The sequence below is a fragment of the Equus quagga genome, unplaced genomic scaffold (assembly GCF_021613505.1).
Source record: "Equus quagga isolate Etosha38 unplaced genomic scaffold, UCLA_HA_Equagga_1.0 153_RagTag, whole genome shotgun sequence".
In the NCBI taxonomy this organism is placed as follows: domain Eukaryota; kingdom Metazoa; phylum Chordata; class Mammalia; order Perissodactyla; family Equidae; genus Equus; species Equus quagga.
In genome coordinates this window covers 5,579,050-5,599,478 of record NW_025796915.1, presented here as the reverse complement: position 1 = coordinate 5,599,478, position 20,429 = coordinate 5,579,050, and the positions used below count along the sequence as shown (strand labels likewise).

Sequence of the window (20,429 nt, the reverse complement as noted above, 5' to 3'; positions counted from 1 at the left end):
AGCAGATAAGCCAACACCGGAATCTAGGCCAGCACTCTTTTTGCCCTACCAAGGCAGCTTCCAACGATAATGGGCATTAACCCAAAGAAAAGGAGCTAACATTTACGGTGGGCCAACTGCATTCCGGACACTGACATCAAGACGAAGTACTTTGCAGGGAGACAACGAGGCTGACCTTTTCTAAGGTCACAGAACTAGTTAGCGGGGATATGGGAGTCCAACTGTCTCACCTCAAGTCCCACAACCCTTGTCTGTCCCAGTGGTTCTCAAATCCTAGAGTGCATCAGGATCACCTGGAGGGCTGGTTAAAATCCAGATTCCAGGCCCCTCTCCCAGAGTTTCTGATTCAGTAGTCCTGGGACAGGGCCTGAGAATTTGCTTTTCTAACACGTCCCCAGGTGATGTCAATGCTGCTGGTCTGGGGACCATACCTAGAGGACTTGGTTTATACTAAGCTGCCTTCACGTGGTATGATTCATCATGATGACAGATGTGGTGTTCTAACAACTGCACAAAGTCGGCCCACCTCTCAGGCTGCCAAGAGCCCGAAGGAGAGCCCCACAGCTGCCCGAGGGCACATTCAAGAAACGTGTCTCTGTTAAGTTCCTCAGGGGCTCATGACACTCTGTCCACAGGCTTGTCAGATGAGCACAGACTTTTGTCAGGCACAGTCTATGACTTCAGAGCCAGCACTCCCAGGCGGGTGTTTTATTATTTATTCACTTGACAGGAAACATACATTTGGTCCTACAAGACACCACGGCTTAGGCAGTCGCCATTGCACAACAGAACTCTGGGCTCTCAGGAAGCCTTTGCATGGCCGACTGAGGACAGCTCAGTCACCACAGGGAAGAACCCTGCCCCAAAGAAGAGGTCCACTGCCAGGCCTTCCCTCGAGAGCCTCTGTCCCACAGCCCTGAAGAGCCGTGACATTCACACACATCGGGCATCATCAAAATAATGGTCATGCTGGGAGGAATGGGTGTTCTGATCTAGAAGATGGTCTTAAAACCACAGCATACCAGACAATTATATACATTACAAATATATAAATTAAGAGGTCTACAGGTATAGAAAATCTTTCAAAGGGGACTTAGTTTCATTGTATGTCATGCCAGGTATTTGTCAGAACCTTGAAAACAAAGGTGGTTTTCAATGGAGCTGGTATTAAAAATAGAAGGTATTTATACACAGGCCCTGCTCCTCTCGTGTCCACCATGGAATCCTCTGGTGTTGTCAGGGCCTCTGGGCAACCTGAGCACCCCCACAGGTAACCCATCTGCAGTCTGCATCTTCCGAGAGAGCAGGGGACTTGCTCCAGGACTCTTCTCCTGTGAACCCATCTCGGCTTGGCGACGCCTCCGAACCCAGGGGCTGCCAGAGGGAGTGACACTGCTGTCAGAGGAATAATCCATGCACTTGCGAAAGATATCAGGACTGGCACTAGAGTTCAGCCTACCTTCCTCGGCCAGTGGGGATTTTCTGGAAACACCTTTGCGTTGAGCCAAGGGGCTGCTCCAAGGACTCGAGCACGGGGAGGCATTCGGGCTCAGAAAGAGATTCTGGTGGCCAGAAGGGCTGAGCTTGTTGGCGACCACATGTCGCCGGCCAGCCATAGGGGATGTGGGATTGCTCTCGGGGTCAGAGGAGCTGTTGGCAGAAGACTCGTCACCCATGTACTGAAGCTCCTCAACCCTCTTGTTTAGGGACTTGTTCAGGTGGATGCTCACAGTGGGCTCCTCTTCCTGGTTCTTGTCTTTGGGAGGTTTCTTTTTGGGTGGCTTCATACCAATCAGGACAGCTTTCATGTTCTCCCTACCCTGAGATTCTGTCACCATGAACTCATGGGCTTTGATGGCGGCTTCCACCTCCTCAAACTCCACAATGGCGCACTCTTGGGTCCCCACCTGGCTGTACCGGCTGCTGATCCTCCGGATATCAGGGGGCAGCTCTCTCCCGGGTTTGAGGATCCGCACGGACGAGATGACTCCAAAGGTGCCAAAGAGCTTGAGCAGGTGTTCCATCACCTTCTCCTGCACCCTTCCATTCTTCTGGGGGGTGGCCAGGGCCCACAGCTTGGGGGACAGGTAGAGATCATAGACCAGGAGCATCTTGCTGGGGAGGTTCTCATTGGGGAAGAGTGGGACAGGGGTGGTCCTCCTCACCTTCCGGTGGTCCTCATTCAACTCAAGGGTCACTGAGTACTTCAAGGCATGGGCTGTGGTTCTCCAGTCCCGTGTAAGGTGTTTCACCTGAAGAACATAAAGCAAATCTGAAATGGTACCTATTGTCCTTGTCTGTCCACGTCCTCTAGAATCACCCTCCCTCCTTGCCTTACCCCAGTAACACTGGTATCTAGAATCATACTTGGTGTGTGTACACACTCAAAAACCTAGTGAATGAATGGGTGAACAAACACTTTCTACAACTTCAAACAAGGCAGCACGCTGCAGAGCAGCACTGTCCAACAGAACTTTCCGCGGTAACGGAAATATTCTATTCTGTGCAAGTTTATAAGGTAAACCTGCAGCCTCTGGAACAAGGCTGTTGGATACACAAGTCAAGGCCACCTCCAACTGGCAGTAAGACCTGAAGAGTTATTTAACCTCATGGTGCCTCGACTTCCTCATCTGTAAAATGGAGATGTTAATAGTGCCTATCTCGTACAGCTGTCGTGAGGATTAAATGAATAAATAAATGTATACATCCAGACACACATTATACACATAAAACTTAGCACAGTGTCTAGCTCACAGCGAGTACTCAATAGATAGTATGTGCTGTCATTATTTCAAATATTGCTATCATTTTGACAGAACTCAGAGATTTTAACATTGAAAGGCTTCTCTGAAGTTGGATTTCTTCATTTATGCATTTGATACAGAGAAGGTTCCAAAAGATTTTTCATATTTCATTGGAATATGCCCTGAAAATGATGTGGACTATTTCAACTTGGAATTAAATCCAACTTGGACCTCACGGAGAATGATGAAATGGTCCCTCCCTCTTCCTCCCTTAGTGGAAACTGTGTGTATCAATGTTGCAGTATATGAAAGCTGTATTTATATTATAAAACAGTAATTTTCGAGAGGCCCACTTCCGGTGAAGGGAATGCCAGGGAGAATGAGTCATCCCAAAGAAACGGTGGAGGTGGGCGGGGTGTGTAACCCGAGCCAGGAATGGCGAGATCACCCTGTGTCCTCTGGGGCCAGGCCAATGCAGTTGCTCTGCAGAGGAACCCTGGGACCACAACAGGAACCTCCCAGAACTCAAGAAGGGAGGGCTCACTAACAGGGTGGCAGGGGGGAACGCTGGCAGAGCTATTAGCAGTACAGGGAGGCTCCTCGGGAGAGGCCACTGTCCACTCTAGCCTGTGGCCTCTGGGTGAAATGGCCAAGATTTGGCCTTAGGGTGCAGGAACCACGAGTCACCTCCACACGGAATCAGTGGGCTGATAATTGTGACATGGGCCGAGGGCAGAAGAGGGCAGGTCCAGGCAAAGTGTCAGATGTCAGGTGGACAGAGTCAAGTCGAGATCCAGAAAGGGTGAAGATGATGACTGTGGGTCAGTGCCAGGCTGTGGGAAACCCAAGCAGTGGCTCTCTGGGTGGGAAACATGGGCAGCCTTCTCCAAAACCAGTCAGGGAGGGAGTGCTCAGGAGAGGAAGAAAAGCTGCCAGCTAAGCCCGAAGCCTGAGCAATGAGTGCTCCGGGGAAGGCCAGTGCTGCCTTCTCAGGGCTGGAGAAGCTGGTGGAAGACCACGTCCAATCAAGAGAGAAGCAGGCTCTGGCAAGGACCCAGCCCCGCTCCAGAGGCAGGAGGTAGGTCCCCGGGGAAACCCCGGCTCTAGTCTGAGCATCCCAGGCCTGTGTCTGTGAGCCTTGAGAAGGAGTGTCCAGGCACCACTGAATAAGAGGGACCAGGGAGCTGCAGTCTCTGTGCAATTACTTGAAGACCTCTGGCAGATGTTCAGCAACAGTAATTCCCCAGTTTGTTACCTTTGTCATACATGTTTCCTATTATGATGAGCACGAAAGCCCTTAGGATGAAAAGGGCCTTTGCTCTCATTCCGGAGGTGGGGAGTCTGTGTCTACTCTGCAGCCAGTTTTCAACAGAGGAGAACCCTCCTAAGCAGATCCCTAAGTGGCAGCTCAAAAAGGAAAGAGAATCGGGCTGCGTCTTAGGGTTCCTGGGGGGAATAAAGGAGTATGTAGGATGATTCCACTGGTTGCTTCACTTTGGGGTCCCCCACAAACACTTTTCACGTGAGGGCTTCTCATTGCTCTCTGGACATGTGTGATGTTGTGATTTGTAATAAGAAATATATATATATATATTTGGTCTTTGTCCCCATTCCTGGCACTGAGCTCCTGAAATCTTTGTAAATTCCTAAGTGATAAGAACACTAGAAGCATCTTTTGTTCTAATGAGGTGACTCTGGGTGAGCTCCTGGATAGCTCCTGGATGGGGGCTGGTCACCAGAAAGACCAAGCCATGATTAGAAGCTTGGAATTTTCAGCTCCACAGCTCATCCTCCAGAGAGGGGAGAGGGGCCGGAAATGGAGTTAAGGATTGACGATGCCTACATGAGGATGCCTCCATAAAAATCCCAATAGCAGAGGGTTCGGAGAGCTTCCAGCACTCCAGCTCCACAGCGACAGAAGCTCCTGCACTCAGCACCCTCCCAGACCTCGCCCTAGGTATCTCTTCATCTGGCTGTTCACCTGTATCTTTTATCATATCCTTTAATAAAATGATGAATGCAAGTAAATATTTCCCTGAGTTCTGTGGGCCACTCTAACACATAAGTGAATCCAATGGACAGGAGGTCATGGGAACCTCCTATTTGTAGCCAAGGTGGACAGAAGTTGTGGGTAACCTGGGGACCCACTACTTGTCACTGACATCTGAAGTGGAGGGCAGTCTTGTGGGACTGAGCCCTTACCCTGTGGGATCTGACGCTATCTCCACGTACACAGTGTCAGAATTGAGTTAAATTGTAGGATACCCACCTGGTGTCACAGAGAATTGCTTGTTGTGAGGAAAAAAAGCCCCATACATCAGGTGTCAGAAGTGTTGAGAGTGTGGCGGTGGGGTGAGAGGAAAGGAGAGACACAGGAGGAAGAGTACGTTTTTCATTTACAACACGAAATGCCCCCTCCCTTCTCCAGCACCTCGAAAACTCCCACTCATCCTCCAAGATCCTATTTCAATGTCACCACTTCTGGGAAGCCTTCTCAATTCTCCAGGCAGGGTTAGTTGCTCTCATCAACTAGCTCCTAACAGTACTTTGCTCTTTCTTTTGTAGTCCTGTCTCTGGTCATATTGTAATCCTTCACTGATCTCTCTCCTTTATTGGACTTTTCAAGGGCAGAGGGAATGCCATATTCATTTTGTATATCCTGTGCTTAACACAGCACTCAGCCTATGGAATGAATATGTTTGATGAATGAATAAAGAAAAGAGAGCAAGAGAAGAGGGCAGAGTATAACGGTGGTGGGGCAGAGAAGAGCTGCAGGAGAAAAGCTCTGCTCCAGTGCTCTCTGACAAAGTGCACAGGCGACTTGGCTGGGACCCATTCGTTACACATCCCGTTATGCAACAGGCCGTGTGGTGCTTTTCCATTCTAGTAAATATACTTCCCCCAAGGGAGAGAGAGTTCTTACTCCAACTGACCCGTCAACTCCTGCAGAAGCAGGGAATTCACAGCCCAGTGCTGGATCTGTACGTAGCAGGGACATGCGGTCTGCTGCCCAAAGGCTGCACTCATTAGACATGCCACATCTCCATCATATAGATAGCGGCATTACACAGCAGCGGCTGCTGGAGTCTTGGAGAAGGCTCATCTCCCAGAGCTCCGGGCACTCCTTCCTCCTCTTATTTATCCAACTTGACAAATGAAAAACTTGGATTTGATAAAATTCTAGGCCTGGTAGGTGTCTCTCAAGGCCACTGAGTCCCCTTGTCCTGGCACAAATCCTCTTGGCCACCCACTTGCCTGGCAAGAGTGCCTGAACTTTACCAAGAACGAGCAATATAATTTCATAACCGCCACAGGCTGAGATGTGTCCCAACACCCAGGACCCTTTTAATAGTGTGGGAGGACATTCTTAATAACAATCCCAAATCCCTTGTCTTGATCATTTTTTAGGCCTCAGAGGAAATAAAAAATCACTCGCCATCACGTTTCAAGGGGGTGAAAACATTTAGAACCCCAACCCAAAGCACTGTTGAAATCCTCGAGGCAGCTTCAGAGAAGGAAGCCTCACCTTTTTGAAGGACGTGAGTAGCTTGACGCTCACATATCCCAGCTTGTTCCTCCTCACATGCTTTAGCAGGAAGGCATCCTTCTCCAGGTTTTCGTCAGAAAAGTAGAATTCGATCTGATCCACCAGCTTCTTGATTAACTCCTCGTCCGGGGGCTTCCACTCCTGTTCCAGGTCTTCACGCTCATTCTCGCCCCCACTAGTCGTGGCACCACTGAGACCAGAAGGAGACACCGGGTGTTATGGGTTGAACTGTTTCCTCCCAAATTTCCCCCTCAATGTTGAAGTCCCAACCTCCTGTACCTCAGAATGTGGGCTAATGTGGAAAGAGGGTCTTGCAGATGTCATTAGATAAAGATGAGGCCATACCAGAGCAGGGTGGGCCCTAATCTAATATGACGGGGGTCTTATATAAAGGGGAAATCTGGAGACACACGCACACCAGGGGAATGCCGTGTGAAATGAAGCCAGAGATCGGGGTGATGTGGAAGTCAAGGAATGTCAAAGACTGCCAGCAAACCACCAGAAGAAGCGGAGAGGCCTGGATCAGGTCGTTCCCAGCAGCACCTTGAGAGGGAGCACGCGCCTGCTGACACCTTGCTTTCGGACTTCCCACCTGCAGAACTGGGAGACAACACACTTCTGCGGCTCTAAGCCACCCAGTTTGTGGGAGCTCGTCACAGCCCTAGGACACTGCACGGGTCACCCCTGAACTGCACTGCTCAGAGGTGGCGATCACACAGCCACAAGGGGATAGGTTCTGCCTCTAACCAGCTAAGAAATCAGTTTTTAACAAGGAGAATCAGTAAAATAATAACGCCCTCTCCTAACGTTTATGTGCTGCTCTGCCAATGACAGGATGCTTTTCACATACCTTCTTTTTCTTCCCTCCCTACTCCAACCCTCAAATCCCAATTTCTCAAAGACAGTTTAGTACAGTAACTAAGAGCCCCAATTCTAGAGTTAGTCTGCCTGGGTTTGAATCCTAGCACCACCAATTATTAACTGAGTCAACTTAAGCAAGAACTCCACTGCCACACCTCAGCCCCATTATCTGTAAATGCGAATCATGATAGTCAGTCCCCCGAGAGGACTGCTGTGAAGATTAAATGAGTTAATACATGAGATATCCAGAAGAGTGCCTGGTATACCCTCAGAGCTCAATAAGTGACAGATACACTCATTTGCTCATTCCTATGAGGCAGATCTAGTATTCAAACACAACTTTTCTGTCTCCAAAGCCAATATACATAACACCTTCCACCTTCTGTTGGGACCCTGCCATGGAATCTGCAAACAACCCCACTCACTGGGGCCCTTCTGAACGAAACCCATGCCTTCCAGCAGCTCCACCTGCACAGACTTCTCCTCCCCCTCCCTGAGAACAAGAGGACATGAGAAGAAGCCAGAGAAATCCTGGGCAAAACTTCTGTAAGAAGGCCAATCTTTCATAAAGAGATTATAAAAATTTCAAAACCATAAATATTTAGAGAATTTGTCATTATCCACATCATAGTTGACACAATTATTACAAGTTATCAAAGGTGAGTTCTCTTTTATACATTTAATGACCAAATTAAAATTAGGTATTATACAAATACTATACATATTATTCAATAAAAAGAATTGGTTAAAAATTACTTCCAGAAAAAAAATAACTGCTTAATTTCTAATAACATGGCCATCAGACCCGGAGCCTCCATTAACGTGTTCTGAGCAGAAAGAGCTTCGTCTGGGACAGACACACACACCCGGTCCACCGAAAGCACCCAGTGTGCTTCTACTCTGTGGGGAGAACTTGCCTGGCTCCCAAAAAGGCTCAGAAAGTTCACAGCAGCATTGTTCACAGTAGCCACAAGGTGGAAGTAATCCAGGTGTCCACTGGCAGATGAATGGATACACAAAATGTGGTGCATACATACAACGGAACAAGATTCAGCCTCAAAAAGGAAATTTTGACACAGGCTCCAACATGGATGAACCCTGAGGACACTATGCTAAGTGAAATAAGTCAGTCACAAAAAGATAAACACTGTATGATTCCACTCATATGAGGTATCTAGAATTGTTAAACTCATAGAGACAGAAAGTAGATGGCGGTTACCAGGGGGTGGGGGATGGGTGAATGGGCAGTTGTGAAATGGGTACAGAGTTCCAGGTGGGAGAGAGGAAATTCTGGAGATGGATGGTGGTTGCACAACAATGTGAATGTAGTTAATGTCACTGAACTGCACACTTAATGATGGTTAAGATGACAGATTTTATGTTATGTGTATTTTACCACAATTAAAAATTTTTCTTAAAAGGAGCCTTTTCACATAAGAAGTATGCATGCTTACATGCACACTGTGTTTCCTTTATAAAGAAGCAAACTGTTACCATTTCCTTGGTTTGGGATTAAGCTCTTAAATAAAAGAAGCAACCAATTAAAAAAGAGAGAGAGGCTTGGAAAGTAAAGGTGAGCTATTACTTGACAGTTTAAAGCGGGAAAAGGCACGTACATGAATGTCCTTCAACTCCAGCAAAATTCACTGGCTTTCAACCCTCCCCCCAACCCCCCACCAAAAAAAGCAATTGTGGAAGAGTCAAAATGAGAATAAAGAGTAAATATTCTGGCAGGAGAGAAAACACTACATAAATCTCTCACAATTTTTAAAATTCAGAAACTATAATTAGCATAAAATATTGGCACTGGTCGATTTAAAAAATGAAGTTTTAGGGGCCAGCCTGGTGGTGCAGGAGTTAAGTTTGCATGTTCCACTTTGGCGGCCCAGGGTGCACCGGTTCAGATCCCAGGCGTGGACCTACACACCGCTTGTCAAGCCATGCTGTGGCAGGCGTCCCACATATAAAGTAGAGGAAGATGGGCACAGATGTAAGCTCAGGGCCAGTCTTCCTCAGCAAAAAGAGGAGAATTGGGGGTGGATGTTAGCTCAGGGCTGATCATCCTCAAAAAAAAAGGGAATGAAGTTTTTAGTTATTTGCCTGTAGACAGCCTGGAAATGGTTTTTAAAAATACCTTACTGATGTCCCAAGACTAATGTGTACTGAAGAAAAAAAAATGATCTGAGAGTCTAACCTTAAAAGCATGTTTTTTAAAAAGTCTTTTAAAAATGGGATGATAAACTAAAGGGATATATTAAGGTAGCCCAAAAGATATAACAGGTCAAATGCAACTAAAACATTAGGTAAGCTGATTATTTTAGAAGTCCCTAAAAGGTAGCTGTGGCGGACATTAGTCTGACTCATCCAACATCTAATATCGAACTCTTTCTCACTTGCCTTCCTTTACTATAGAGGCTATAAAAAAACTAAATACACACTTTCCTAGTATCTCTTCCAGTTGGTAGCCATTTGTCATGTTATGGCCAATAACACACAAGTGAAACTCTTTTGTCCCTGCCCCTTTCCCTTTTATCTGTTTTGAGTGTGGATGTGATGGTTGGAGCTGTAGCAGCTATTTTATTGCCCTAAGGAAAAGGCCAATAAACCAGCTTGGCCTGATTTATTGACATTATTGACTCTGACATTACCAAGTTGCTGAACCAATTCCTCTAACTACCTACCTGAAGATTTCTAATTACATGAGCAAGAGAAAATCCTATTTGTTTAATTCACTTGTTAGTTGGGTTTTCTATTACTTACAGCCAAATATTAGGATAGTAACATTACAATGAGAAAAGAGGTCCTCAAAACATGCCAAAGGAAAAGTGTCAGTGGGATAATCAATGGAATGAAAAAGGAGAAGCAAGACAGAAAGAATAAATTTTCACTTTATAGAGAAAGTTTACACCCTAAATAGTAGTTACAACACATAGATTGACCACACCAGATAAAATAACTACAAATGCATAGGAAATTCTGAGGCCAGCACACAAGGATGACAATACAGAGCAGAAGATGGAATGAGGCGTGCGATAACGACCAGTGAAGAGTTCTGGGTGGACTCAGGGATGTTAGCAAAATCGTCTAACTTACTACAAATGGTAGTATATCAGAGGTGACCAGACTATCAAAGGGACCCACAGACCAGTAAGTCCCACTTCCAAACTAGACCAGTTGATGCTATTATAAAAGGTAAACTCATAAACAAAACATAATGGAAGGAAGGCGATGTAACTGCTCACTTTCTCCGATGCCCAGTCTAGAGCCTCCCATTCTTCCCAAAGTTGGCCATGGGGAGACTTGACACTCTGCAGATGATTCCATCTCAGACTTGATGGAGAAAATGAAGTTCATCCAATCAGACTTGCCCAGACCTCCCTCGGGCACAGCCCTCCCTCCCCCTATGCTTGTTCTATGAGTCTGGACATCCCCCAAAGAATCTGTTTGCCATAACTAGCTGCCTCTTCTCCTTCTTGGTCCTCTGCCGCCACTGCAGGATGACACACTGTTGACCACTTTCTTCTTGATACCCCTCCCCCAGGCTTCTGTGACTTGCTCTTGTCTGATTCTTCTTCCTATTTAAGCGCCTTTTCAGTCTCCTCTTTCTCCTCCCATTTCTAAATGTGGGTATTCCCCAAGGACCTATCCTTGACTCTTTATCCCCTGCCAACCTCTAAACTTGAGCCCCTGGTGAGCTCACCCAATTCAAATCTGCTTCTCCTCCCACCCCTCCATCCTTCTCTCACTCCTGAGCTCCAGTCCTCAATTCCTAATTGCCTGCCTGACCTTTCCACTTGGATAGCCTGATATTGCTTCAAATTTAAATGTCCAGAATTGAACTATCGCCTTCTGCAGAACTTGACCTCAGGTAGGACTGAAGCTTGGGTCTACTCAGAGACATTCCATCTGGGAAGCTCATCTTCCTTTTGCAGTCTCACAGTCCATAATAAATAATCCATAATGGGTTCAGAGGGTGACTCTCTATCAGTTATTTGCACTCAGTGAACAGACAGGCAGGTGGCCAGAGAGGCCAGCACAGATGGGTAATACAAAACCCTTATGTGAGGGCAGAGATGAGCTTCTTGCACCCAGAGGATCCCTCCCTCTGCATGGGTGCCCTCAGCAGCAACTGTGCATCTCCAAAGGGGAGTCTTGGAAGAGCAGCAAAGCCCGGTTCACAGTTGGGAGCATGCTACATTGTTTCCTGGTTCGTGTAACAGCCTCTGAACAAAAGAGACCCTGTATCCTTTACAAACATTAAAGAAGTTTAGATCTTTTTAAATATAAATATCGGCAACTTTTTGTCAATTACAACCGTCCTGTAAAAACTACATATCTTCCCTCCCAAATTGCCCCACCAACGACTTTTCCTATTCACTCTTCTCTGCATTTACACTCAAAACCTAAGATGCATCTTTTAGCCCTCTGTGATGTCCCTACATGGAGTCAGTTATCAAGTGTTGATTTTATTCTGCGGTGTCTCCCATCTGTTCTCTTTTCCATTCCAACTGTCCTCATTACTTCTCCCTTGGACACTATTAATAGCTCATCAAAAATGAATCTTAAAAATTAAAGTAATACATATACATAGCAAAAACTAAAATAAAATAGTAGAGAACTTATAAAGAAAGCAACAATTCCCCGCTCCACCTCTCCTCCCTAGAGGTAACCTCTGCTCAACTATTTCCTTCTCATGGCGGTTGCCTTATAGTTCTAGAAAATATGCTCATAGCTCTATTTCTCACTTGCCAATCTTAGACATTCTCTATTCATGTCCTATTATAGAAGATGAGGATTTGGGGTCACTCATCTCCCAAAGCCTCTTCGTCCAATTTTTAAAATTTTTATGTTATTTTTGGTGTTTCTATTAGCGTCTATTTTATTTTAAATATTACACTTAAAACTGTTTCTTATTCCACCAACATTAAATAATATTTCTCAATTCCTCACTACCTATGATGTGCATATTATCACCCTACCTTTTCCTTCATTTCCTTCATCCTTCCTGTTCTTCCATTTCCAATCTTCCAAATTCTATCAGAGGTACCTTTATTTCTTTCTGTCACAGTTCATAATATTTACATCCTATTCTGTACTAATCTTCCATGTTTTGCCTATAGATACTAAAAGTTGAAAGCCAATCAGCTGCATTTATTTGCGACTATGTAAACGTTGTTCACTGCAGGGCAAAGGCATTTGCTAAGATTTCATTTCTTTCTTAAAGTCCTATTAGTTGACCGACCAGTTGGATTGATCTCTGTCTCTGACCTTTTCTTTCATATTGTCTGTCTTTGCCTCTGTCTTTGATTTACACGGTAAGAGATTTCCCTGACATTATCTTCCAACCTTCCCTTGTGACGTTCTTAATTTTAGTAATTATTTATTTATTCCCTAAGAACTCTTTTTTTTTTTTTTTTTTTTTTTTTGGTGAGGAGGGTTGGCCCTGAGCTAACATCTGTTGCCAATCTTCCTCTTTTTGTTTGAGGAAGATTGTCCCCAAGCTAACATCTGTGCCAGTCTTCCTCTATTTTGTATGAGGGTTGCTGCCACAGCATGGCTTGATGAGCAGTGTGTAGGTCTGAACCTGCAAACCCCGAGCCACCAAAGCAAAGTGAGCAAACTTAACCATTGCGCCACTGGAACTGAGCCCCAAGAACTCTTTTATGTCTTCAGATTATTCCTTTTTAAGAGCATCTTGTTCTTGTTTTGTGGATGCAATATCTTATATTCTCTCTCAGGGTAATAACTGGAGTATACATTTTTTACAGTCTTTTTGTTTCTTCTGGGAAAGTGTCACTTCTGTATCCTCTGGGGTCAGTTTTTCTATTTAACTTTCATGTCATTGATTTTTTTTCATGTGACTGGTAAACAATTCATCTTTTTCTTTGTTAACAAATTTTTTTAATAAAGTTATTTTAGAATAGTTTTAGATTTACAGAAAAATTGTGAAAATATTACAGAGAGCTTCCATATACCCCACACCAGGCTTCTTCTATTATTAATATCTCGCATTAGTATGGTTCATTTAATGAACTAATATTGACATATTATAATTAGCTAAAGTCCATACCTTCTTCAGATTTCCTTAGTTTTTAGCCAATGTCCTTGTTCTGTTTCAGGACCCCATCCAGGTACCATATTACATTTAATCATCATGGTCCCTGGGCTCCTCTGGGCTGTGACGGTTTCTCAGACTGTCCTGGTTTTTGATGACTTTGACAGTGTTGAGGAGCACTCACTGGTCAGGTATATTGTAGAATGTCCTTCATTTGGGATTTGTCTGATATTTTTCTCACAATTAGACCAGTGATAGGGGTTTTAGAGAAGAGGACCACAGATGCAAATTTCCATTCTCATCACATGGTATCCAGGGTACATAGTGTCAACATGCCTGATCACTGTGGACGTTGGCCCTGATGGCCTGGCTGAGGTAGTGACTGTTAGCTGTCTCCACGGTAAAGTGACTCCTTTGCCCCCCTTTCCATACCATACACTTCGAAAGGAAGTCACTGCACACAGTCCATATTTAAGGAGTGGGGAGTTATGCTCCACAGCTACTCAATGTGAAGAATGAAGGTCTGGGATGCTTTTTCTTGGTGGGTCGTGTGGGTTCCCTCTGCAGCTGTATACTCCTATTGGTTTTCTTCCTAGGTGGCTCTATAGCCATAGGTGGGGCATGCCAACTGGCAGGCTTCACTTTGGGGTGAACAGGCAGGGATCATTAAGTAGGGGCCTTACATGGAGAAGGCTGTATCTGCAGGTACCAGCTCTACCTTAGCAGCTCTAGGTCACCAGTTAGTTCATTCAGTTCCTTTAGAAATGAATCTGGTTCCTTTTTTCCCCCTTGGAAGTACAGGGTATGTGCCTGCTCCTTTTCATTGGCAGAGAGGCTGGGTAATTGTCTAAAGGAAGAATTTAAATCACCTCTCAGATATTAGCATCCCTTTCCCCTCTTGCATCCTTCATAAATTTTCTAACCAGAGCCTTTCTAGGGCTCTGTCTTCCCACCTCCTGCCACCTGCCCCTGCCCCACTCCTGATGGATTTTGGGTTAAGCCTCTTCTACTCCGTGCCTCATTACAAGTTTTGAAAAAGAGCTATGTCACTGCTCTACTTCAATGATAATAATAATAATAATAATAATAATAATAACAATGTTTTCTATTTCCTATTAAATAAAATCCAAAGTCCTTAGCTCTTTATTCAGATTCATTTAGAATCTGGCTGTAACCAGCTTCCAGACTCATTTCTGTCTATTTCCTTTCAGATCCTTTGCTCCAAGCAAATAAAAGACTTATAGTTCCCTGTAAGTGTCACAAGATTTCTGGACACCCTCCCTTCTCTGAAACAGAAAGTATGTGTACTGGTGAATGTGTTGTTAGTGGCCTTTCAGGAGGACTTTGAAAAAGTTTTACATTTGAATTTTACATCTACATTATTGTTTCCTTTTAAATAAAGCATTGTAAACTGGGAGTGGTAGTGAGTTCTTTTGCTATAGCCATAAACTTGCTAGAAATGAAAACAAAGGGTAGAAATAAGAGGGTACTTTTCAAAACAGACACGGGGCTCCACAGATAGCGTTGAAATATTTACCATATTTGTAAATGATCTGGAGAAATAAGTACAGCATAAAATCTCCAGGGCTGTTTTTCTTACAAAAGCCCAAGCTAATTTGGATATGGTAATTGAGTGGCTAATCAAATGATACCTTATGAAGGAAAATATCCAAACTAAATGGTGGAGTAATGAGCTCCTCACTATGACTTTCAATACAGGAAAGATTTCTTGGACTCACCGTCTGCCCCTCAGATGGTCTAATATGATGCTTTGGCCACCAAGACCAGGAAAATGGTGGACAGCAACAAGGAGGATATTGAACACAAAGGGAAAAACTTCATTTATGAAAAACATTAGGGTCCAGTACAATCTGTGTATACTTTCTTTTGACTTGCCTCTAGAAAAAGATAATGAATCTGAAAAGGTTCAAAAAGGTTACCAAATTGATAACGCAGTATAAAAACATGAGGGTAGATTCAAAAGATAAAGGTTCTTCACAGAGACAGACTGCAAACACACACAAGTACGTTCCCAACTTTGGAAAAGGCATCATTGGAACAAGTACATTTTGGATGCCACTAGCAGAGGCCACATGCTATGTCTGGGTGGCCCACAGGTTCTTAAAGATTTATTACAGAGACCATGACTTTCTTCTCTAACCCTGTCTTCTGGCATATTTCCTAGGCCTGGGAAAGGAGTGCAACTAACGGATGTCTCTGCAGGTCCAAATATGGTTTGTGGTGTGGAGCAGAGATAAGGTATACAAAGTGCTTACTTCCATGTCTGGCATATAATTGGCATTAATAAATGGAAGCTTTCATTATCATCATCCAAAATGGGGAAAAGATTGCTTGTGCAATGTCCCTGAAAAATCATGGAGAGAAAGAAACCTAGACGTTTCTGTTTGTTAAATGAAAAGCAGGTGTGCTCAGTGGTTTTATTATTTATACTAATATTTAGTATTATAATTTTAACTAATTGTTACACACTGTAAGACAAGGAAGATAAGTAAACATGTTAATGTTATTAGCTAATCGAGATTTTTCAGTATAAAAAATAAAAGAAGTCAAGCAAAAACCCTGTAGTGGTAAATCTGAATTGGGATTATCAACACAAATTTATTTTTAAGAAATATATTTCCTAACTCTGTCTATTGAAAGGACCTAAAAGCAATGCTGCCCCAGTAGAAATTAGCACTCTTAATTCCAGGCCTTGGTTTCTAAATACCTTCTTCCTAGTGTTTGAAAAACCAAGGATTCCTGTAGAAATGGTTGGATCCCATGACTGGAGTAGGAAAAGCACAAATTAAGCCTAGAATATCTGGTATCAGAAAGCAAGGACGTGCTCCAAGACCAAAGGGCATGTTCTAAAAGGATATCTGAAGCCAACTTGAAGGGGCTTCTCTTGCTAAATCAGGGACATTTTGAGCATCAAAGATAATTATTGTAACTAACTATAAAAAAGTGAATAAACAAAAATCCATGAATCGGAGAGAGTGAAAGGGAGGCCCCCAATTTAAATTATTTGATGTGACTATTACACCAACTCCTCTCTTTGAAAACTGGCAATTAAGCATTTATGCTTGCCTCTTAAGGAGGAACTCTTGTTGAATCCCAGATGACGGGGCAAAGCTCGCTTTTACAGAAGAATGTCAGCTAATAAACGTACAAAGAATGATAAAATTAGAAAATCACCAATTTGTAATCCCCAGTGAACTAACGGACTCAGGCAAGGATCATCAATGGATCCTGCTAAAACCACTAGGCAGACGGCTTTGGTGAAAGAATATTCAAAAGAAGCCCTCATATTACTTGCTAACTGCAAAGGAAAGATGAACCCTTACAATGGAGAGATCACCATAGCCAAGCGGTTAAATTTAGCATCACTAACGGTGGAAGCTGCGTGAGGTCAGGCAACAACGAGTCCATGGCGTTGCCTATGAAGTGTTCTTGCCAAAATGAATCTTACCAAGCCCTCAGCCCTAACTTCCAGTTACAGGAGACATAGCATATAGAGAAGCAAGTTAAACTAGATGATGGGAACATAATCAGACCAATGAAAACTGTGAAACATTCAACAAGACATCTGGCCTCTTATTTCCAAAACAGCAAAGCATTAAAAAAATAGTGGGAATATTCTAGGTTAAAAGATTCTAGAGAGATAACAGGCAAATGCCTCAACCTGGATTGGATTCTGGTTGGATTCTGGTTGGAGGGGGAAAAGAAACAGCTGTAAAACACAATGTGGGGCAATTGGGGAAAACCTGAATGTGGAACTTGGCTGTTAGATTATTTTAGGGATTATACTAAGGAATGACTATTAACTTTCTTCATTGCAGTAACAGTACCATGGTGTTATGGGAGAACATCACCATTAAGAGCTACTAAATGAAGTGCTTAGGGTATAATGAGTCTGTGTACAGCATACTTTCAAGGGTGAAACGTATATATTATATGTCCATCAAACAAAAACGGCAAAATACTAACAACTGTTAAATCTAGACGGTGGGCATATGAATGCTCACAGTACTACTCTTTCACATTTTATGTTTGAAATTTTTATGTTAAAAAGGTGAGAATAAAAGGAAAGACATCTTTTTGGTGAGCAAGATGCAGGGAGAAGACTAATGAACATTTGGAGGTTATAAAGATTTTTCCTTATTTCCATTTATTCCTTGTCCCCCAGGGACAAGCCAGGTGTTGGGCTAGGTACTGGACATACAGAGAGGACTAAGCAAGGTCGCTGCCTTCAAGGATGGCACTGTCTCGTGGAAGAGAAACACACCAATATTTCAACTCGCCGGAGTGAGTGAGACGATACAGACATGCATTCATTCAACACGTATTTACAGAGCACCCACCACGCGCTGGGTGCTGAGGATACAATGAGAACAGGTAAGCACGGTCCCCGAATTCACAGAGGGCAGCAGATCTATAGAATTACAACTGTGGTAAGTGCTGGGTGTAAAATGTACAGAGTACTACAGCAACACAAAGGGGAGGAAACAAATCCAGCTTCGGGGTAGGGATTGGGGGTGGTGAGGACAAGGCAGCGAAGTTTTCAGGCTGAGTAGAAACCAATCCATTAGAGTAACCTAGATGTGGGACCGCCAAGGCACACAGACACAAAACTGCGCCCTGTGTTCAGGGACCTAGAGGGGTCAGTGCAGTGGGAGTGAGAACTGCTAAGACAAGCAGGGAAGGAAGCACTGGGTTGAGGGGATGAGGTGGGTACATGCCACATCTCCACAAGCAGATTTAGGAACCTGGGCTTTCTCCTGCAGACTTTCAGAGCCAAGAAATATTCCTACAGGGCGGTGGCCGCTGCTGTGCCAGGCTGGCCCAAATAGGGGACAGCGTGGATCCTGCTCTTGGATACATTCTCCTCATGCTCTGGACGTCTGCCCGCTGGGCTCTGTCAGCACCACTACCCTGAAGAGCCCCAGAGATTTTCTGGGGTCAGAAAATGCCAGAGGGCAGCAGGAAATGCTTCAAACTGAATGTTCCATGAGACTGCATCTGCCAGAGCTGGGAGAGAAGGGTGGCTCTGGAGGGAGGGTGCAGGGCGTGGGGGCAAGCAGCCCACCAGAACTGAGGTTCACATTCTCCCACATCTTCACAGGGGATCTTTCCAGGCCCAAGAGATAAGCAGGGCTTGAATCCCTGCTAATGGTACAATCTCAAAACTTAGCTCCCAGGATAGGGGACAGCAATTTGCCATAGTCACAGGGAAATAAAGTCAGAAGGAGAAGCCACTCTGGGCTATTTGACACACCTCTGAAATTATTTGACCAGGTGCTGCCTTCTCCTCAAGATTGTGAGATGTCAGATACTACAAAGGCATTATTTTCATACTCTCAGTACTCAGCACAGAGCTGAATGAATGAATGAACGAGGTTTGTACATCCATACAAAGTGTGGATATGTTTACTATGTCTACTGTATCTACCATGTCATCTGCTGTGTCCCGCTTTCCTGCTCTAAGCTGTTGGGCTGGACTTTCCTCCTTGAGTGCCCCGTCTCCACTGAACTGCCCTGAATCTCTGGGTCCCTAAATCCAGACCTTTTCCACTGGAAAGGGTCAGCCTGCGATGGGGAATGGCTCTGGCTTCGGTATCCTTATGCCCTTGAGTTGAGTATTTTCCCAGTGAAGTCAATATAAGCCCACCAGCAAATAATCCTGAAGAGCTCTGACAGCTAAAAGCCTGTGCAGAGAGTCCCAGAAGAAAGAGGGCTCTGAAAGAGTGCCTGCTGGCATTTCCCAGAATTTGCAAGTTCTGCCATGGCCCGACTCTCATCTCTATGGACACTCCATACCGTATCTTCTCTCAACAGCAGGAGCAAAACCACAGTCCTGAAAGGCCTGGGTGCTAGTGGACACAGACTGGGTCTCCGGTTGATGACAACGCTCAGGGCCCAGAGGCAAGGTTAGACAGCTGGTTTCTTGTGCCATACCGCCTCCAGACTACCCAGACCCAGGAACCCAATGCCAACGCAGCAAGATGATGCAAGCATAGAAGTCAGGTGGGGAAGGCTGCCTGAAAATGGGAATCCCCCGGCCAGGAGGATGCAAGCAGCAAGCCCTGAACTGATCCCAAATCAGGGCAAGAGAGCTCTCTACACCGTGAATCGCTCCTCCTCGGATCCGCCAGCAGCAAGTGTCAGCTGTGCTTGGCCTGCCCCCAGCCATCTGGACTGATAAGCAGACAGGGCGATGACGACGGCAGTGAAGGCTAGGTGGGATCACTCTCACTGGGCGGTGGGCCAGCCTCGGAGGTGAAGACCGGGCTGGGCTGGGCTTTGTGGAGGGTCTTTGGGTGAGCTCACGGAAGGAGAGTCTCCCCCTGGGAAAGAGATGGCGAGGATGGCCCGGGAAGGACTTCCTCCTTGGTCCCAGAGCATGCCCACGTCCAGGCCCCTCAGATCCGCGTCGGCAGCCCCGGTTCCAAAGCTGCGGACCGGGGCACCAACGACCGCCCAAAGCTGGTCCGGACTCGTGAGCCGGCCCGAGCAGGGGCCCCGCGGCGGGGCGGATTCAGCCGGCTCTGCCCGCCGAGTTGCCGTCCCCGGACTCCCGTTCGGCCCCCACCTGGGCCCGGGCCGCCGCGCCTACCTGTGCCCGCGGCTCGGCTCTTCCTCGCTGGCGCTGCCCCAGCCGGGGCTGAGATACCGAGCCGGGTCCCCCGCGCCCCGCGCCTCCGCCCTCTCCTCCTCGTCCTCTAGCTCCTCCACGTCCTCCGCCTCCTGGATGGCGACGCGGATCTGCACCGCGGTCTCGGGCCCGGGCAGCGCCTCCTCGCCGGTCTGGGCCATGGCTCGCGGTCCGGCGGGGACTGCGGCGCCGCTGGAAGCCCGCGCCGCGAGGCCGAGCCAGCCGGGAGGCGGCGACGGCGACGAGGGGGCGGGGGCGGCGCGAGCGCGCCCGCGGCTCGGCCCCGGGAGGGACAGGGGTCGCGGCGCCCCGCCCCGGCCGCGAGCCGAGCGCCGGCGCAGGCGGGGCCACGGAGGAGGAGGGCCGCTTCGCCTGCTCGCCTCTCCCAGAGGCTGGAGCCGGAACGGTCTCCTGGACCCCTGGTCCTGCCTACGCGCGCCCGCTGCTCCAGGGGCCCAAGACCGAGCGGAGGTGCTGGGGCTCCCTGCTCCTGCCCGCTCACTTTCAAGGCTGCCCCGGGGAGGGGAGGGACGCGGCACGTCTGACTTCTCAGTTGGCGGACGACTCTGG

At 46.2% G+C, this 20,429-nt stretch overlaps 1 protein-coding gene across 1 annotated transcript; it reads right to left on the bottom strand.

Annotated features, from left to right (window-relative positions):
- Window positions 1-702: 702 nt before the first annotated feature.
- On the bottom strand, window positions 703-20,093 carry LOC124233056 (la-related protein 6). The gene is made up of 3 exons (XM_046650107.1): window positions 19,821-20,093; window positions 6,271-6,481; window positions 703-2,252 (listed from the first exon to the last, which is right to left on the bottom strand). Exons 1-3 carry the CDS (start codon window positions 20,018-20,020, stop codon window positions 1,185-1,187), a joined length of 1,479 nt encoding a protein of 492 aa, XP_046506063.1. The 5' UTR covers window positions 20,021-20,093; the 3' UTR covers window positions 703-1,184.
- Window positions 20,094-20,429: the final 336 nt, after the last annotated feature.